Consider the following 3,851-nt stretch of genomic DNA (forward strand, 5'->3'; position numbering starts at 1 on the left):
TCGTGTTTCATGGCAGAGCCAGATCTTCTCATGGAATCTCTATCTAGTAATGGTGTTGAAACGTTGGAATTTGGCTGTTCAGACAATAAACCCAAATTATCATCACTCATCAATGTACTCATAAAGTCTTGATCATCCAGTCCCATCATGTCGTCATACATAAGGCCAAAATCTTCGCTTGAACCAAAAGCCATGATATTATCATCATTCATATCGAGATTGAAATCTGATGAAGATGTTTTAACATCAACGGTTAAATTGTTTTCTGATGATTGATCCTTCTTATCACTCTCTTCGGCTGAACTTGATGTTTTAGATTGAGCTCTCTCACTTGTTGTTTGCTTTTTAAATTCTTCCATTCTCCTCGAACCAACAATACCTCTAATTTTCGATCTTAGAGATGATTGCTTCTTGACAATATTATTTCCAAATTGAGCATGGCATGATTGTTTCTTCTTGGAATTTTCAACCATCTTGGCAATAGGACGTAAATAAATAATTTCAGAATTTTGATCCTTGCCTTGACTAAAGTATGGATCCTTATCATTAAGTAAAACAGCATAAATTGAAGGTAATTTGACTGTTGGTGGTTCAGATTCAAGGGCTGGTATTTTAGGGGAAGATGTTGGATTGGATGAAGAGGTAGTTGGAATTGGATTATGTTGTTGGGAGGAAGAGTTTGTTGAATTATCATTATTCGACGTCGTGGGAATATCTAGCTTTCTATTGGAAGATGGAATTGTTGATGAACTGCTTGAAGGAGGCTGCATACTCGTAAAACCAACATTAGTTTTAAGTGAAGAGGTAAGATGCGGACTTTGTTTGGTTGGTGATGCTGATGAAGGATTCATCAGCATGTTATTATTAGCTCGATGCTGTACTCACAGACATGTTATTTCTTTGCGACAGAAACTGTTTGTTTGCTTCTTTAGGGGAGGATGGTACAATCCCAGCAGATTGTTTTCTTGTGGCGGAGGAAGAGTTTGTTGAAGAATAATTTTCACCCAAGGTATTTTCAAGTTGAACTCCTTGGTTATTATTAACAACAATAGAATTTAAATAATTATTGTTTAGAGTTGGTGTTAATGATGAAGAAGATGTTTTCAACAACAACTTGTTACCAACTGTAGTCGCAATACTATTCTTTTCTTCTTCACCTACTAGATAATTTAAAGACGATGATGGTTTGTTATTACCAGCAGAGATGTTAGTCGTCGTCGTAGTTGTGTTGGTGGTATTGCTGTTGTGACTCTTATCGGGAGAGACAACAACTTTTCGACCGATGATATTAGTTGATGATGATGTCTTTGAAGAACCTTGTACAAGTAGTTGCTGGTTACCCGGCAGCACAACTAGTGGAGTATTGTTGTTGGGAGAGACGACAATTTGTTTGTTTTGGAAATTTGTTGTTCCTTCTGATAATTTTTTAGACTTGTTTTGTTGTTGCACAAGAGAAGGCGCGTTGTTCGTTATTATGGTCTTGCTCTGATTGTTTCCTTGTTCGTCTCTCTTGGATTGGTGAGGTTCGTGCTCAAATTCTCCAAATGGTGAATTACATAGAGTTGCATTTGTAATCTTATTGTGGTGGTGGAGTTGTTGTTGACTGCTGCCTTGTAATATTGGGGTACTTGTTTGGGAAGAAAACAAACTTTGATATGGTTGTGATTGATTTTGTGTAATGAAATTAACTGGATAGGATGTGTTATTGTTTGTCATTATATTGTTATTATTCGCAGTAGTTAAAATTGAGGTGGTCGAAGAGGAGGATGAATCCTGTTGGTGACTATTCATGGATTGCATACTATTGTGTAAATCTGTTGAGAAAGATGAAGTGCTCGCATTATTTTTCTTAACACTATTCATACTCGAATTGTTACCTTCTTCTTCTTGTCTATTCATTACAAAATCAAGAGTTGGTTGTTTACCTGTAACAGTAGATGTTCTATAAAGAGTGGTAGCCAATTCTTGTGGTGATTGTCTTTGAATGGATGGCGAATTGAATGTATTTCGTAGTGACTTATTTTGTTCTATTTGCTTTTGGTATTGTTGAAAGTAGTAGCCAGTCGAAAGAATTGGTGGTGTTCCTTTCACATTATTAATTTGTTGATTCAAATTGAATGCATTGTTTTGGAGAATGCTGGTGGGAAAGAATGGACTTGATGAAGTTGAGCTGGCAGTGGAGCTGGTGCTGCCTCTTCTTCCTGAAGCTCCAAGAAAGTGGGATGCATTTGGATTATTGAACATTTTTCAAAAACGACTGAAATGCAAGAGGAACCGTTATCTTGAGCTATCTTCTAAAACAGATAGATCAATCACAAAGCAGTGACAAGTGTTGTCTATTTTGTTGGATACTTCCAAAAGTTGAATTCAATATCTGTTGAATGGTATTGGATTCTTTGTCTTTCTTAAGAGCCAGTCAAAACAGAAGGTTGAGGATCTGATTCTTGATTCTTTTTGTAAAGAGAATCTTAATAACAACGAAGAGAATCCTCTTTAGCAATAGAAAAAAATTATGCAACAATCTTCCTACCACAAACAATACTGTTGCAATTTAGCGGATCCAAACTGATGGCTAAGCTTTGATCAAAGTAATATTGGTAGCAGTCAAATGCTTGCTACAATTATAATTGGAAGATTATCAACCAACTAGAATTTAATGACTGGAAAGTCTACAATACCAGCCTCTAATTTGGTTACTTTAAAAAACCTTCCGATTTTATGTTAGAATATATTCCAATACTACTAATGATGAACAATAACACTCTCTGTCTACAAGATGTTCGTCCACCAACTATTTACCAATCGGAAATTTCACTAAATGATGAATTGATGATTACAGCAATGAAAACAAACTACTATCAATGTTGCTGTTTCCGTGTGTTCCTTGCTTTGAATATTCTTCTTCGCACAAGCTCCAAGATGTGTGTTTGCGAAATTTTTTTACTTCTCAAAAAGTCAATTTTTACGTTTGCCTCCAAATTTTTCAAACAGTTTTTTGGATTTGTGGCGTTTAGTCAGATGAATATCTGGGGAATATAAAGTTGGGGTCAATAGTATTAGGAATTTGATAAAACAAGATATAACGAATATTGATATGAAATTGGAGAGGTGATCTTTGTGGTCAACTGATAGTATTTGTTTAAATCTGGTGAATTATTATGTCGTTTTTTTATACAATGGTCAGTGACGTGATTATCTGACCAGTTCAGTATTATGAAAGATTGACATGTGGAGTTTAAAAAAGTTCAAGGGACGGAAGCAGAAAATAGTCCTATTATTGGTAAGGCAAACCCATAGAATTTTAATTGTTGGAATCTTTTCAAACCATGATGGACAATGATGCTTCACTTCACCGAGCAAAAACCTGTTTCACTTGAAATACAACAAAGGATAATTGACAACAAAAAAATGGATTTTCAACCAGTACAACATTTAAGGATTGAAGTTTTACAGATTATTGAGCTTATCTGAGTTGTTTGACTATTTACTCATAATAATGAATGTTAAGTTTTGCATTTTTTTAAAGTTGTCTTGTGACAGATCTCTGTTATACAAAGCGAGCCTGTCATTATGTTGTGCAAAACCTCTGAAAAGCAACATCTCCTCAATGAAAAGCTCAAGATTGGAGATCAATGGGCTTCTCTCCATGGTGCAGTATTTTACAGATTGGTAAACTAGGTTGAATTTTTATTGGAACATGGAGCTGATTACAACATTAAGGATAGCAAGAATCGTTCTCCATTTACTTTAGCTTGTATTATTGTAGCAACATAATGTGAAAAGATTCTCAGAAAGTATGTTAGGGATGATAAGGAACATTTGGAGGAATGCCCCAGAAAAAAATCTGTTTG

The 3,851-nt window shown here is 35.2% G+C and overlaps 1 protein-coding gene across 1 annotated transcript; it reads right to left on the reverse strand.

Annotated features, from left to right (window-relative positions):
* Nucleotides 1-864: 864 nt before the first annotated feature.
* NAEGRDRAFT_54554 (uncharacterized protein) lies at nt 865-2,244 on the reverse strand (the record flags this gene model as incomplete). The annotated part of the gene is made up of 1 exon (XM_002668843.1): nt 865-2,244. One exon carries the CDS (start codon nt 2,242-2,244, stop codon nt 865-867), a length of 1,380 nt encoding a protein of 459 aa, XP_002668889.1.
* Between the last annotated feature and the right edge of the window lie 1,607 nt (nt 2,245-3,851).

The sequence above is a fragment of the Naegleria gruberi genome (genome assembly GCF_000004985.1).
Source record: "Naegleria gruberi genomic scaffold NAEGRscaffold_94, whole genome shotgun sequence".
In the NCBI taxonomy this organism is placed as follows: Eukaryota; Heterolobosea; class Eutetramitea; order Acrasida; family Naegleriidae; genus Naegleria; species Naegleria gruberi.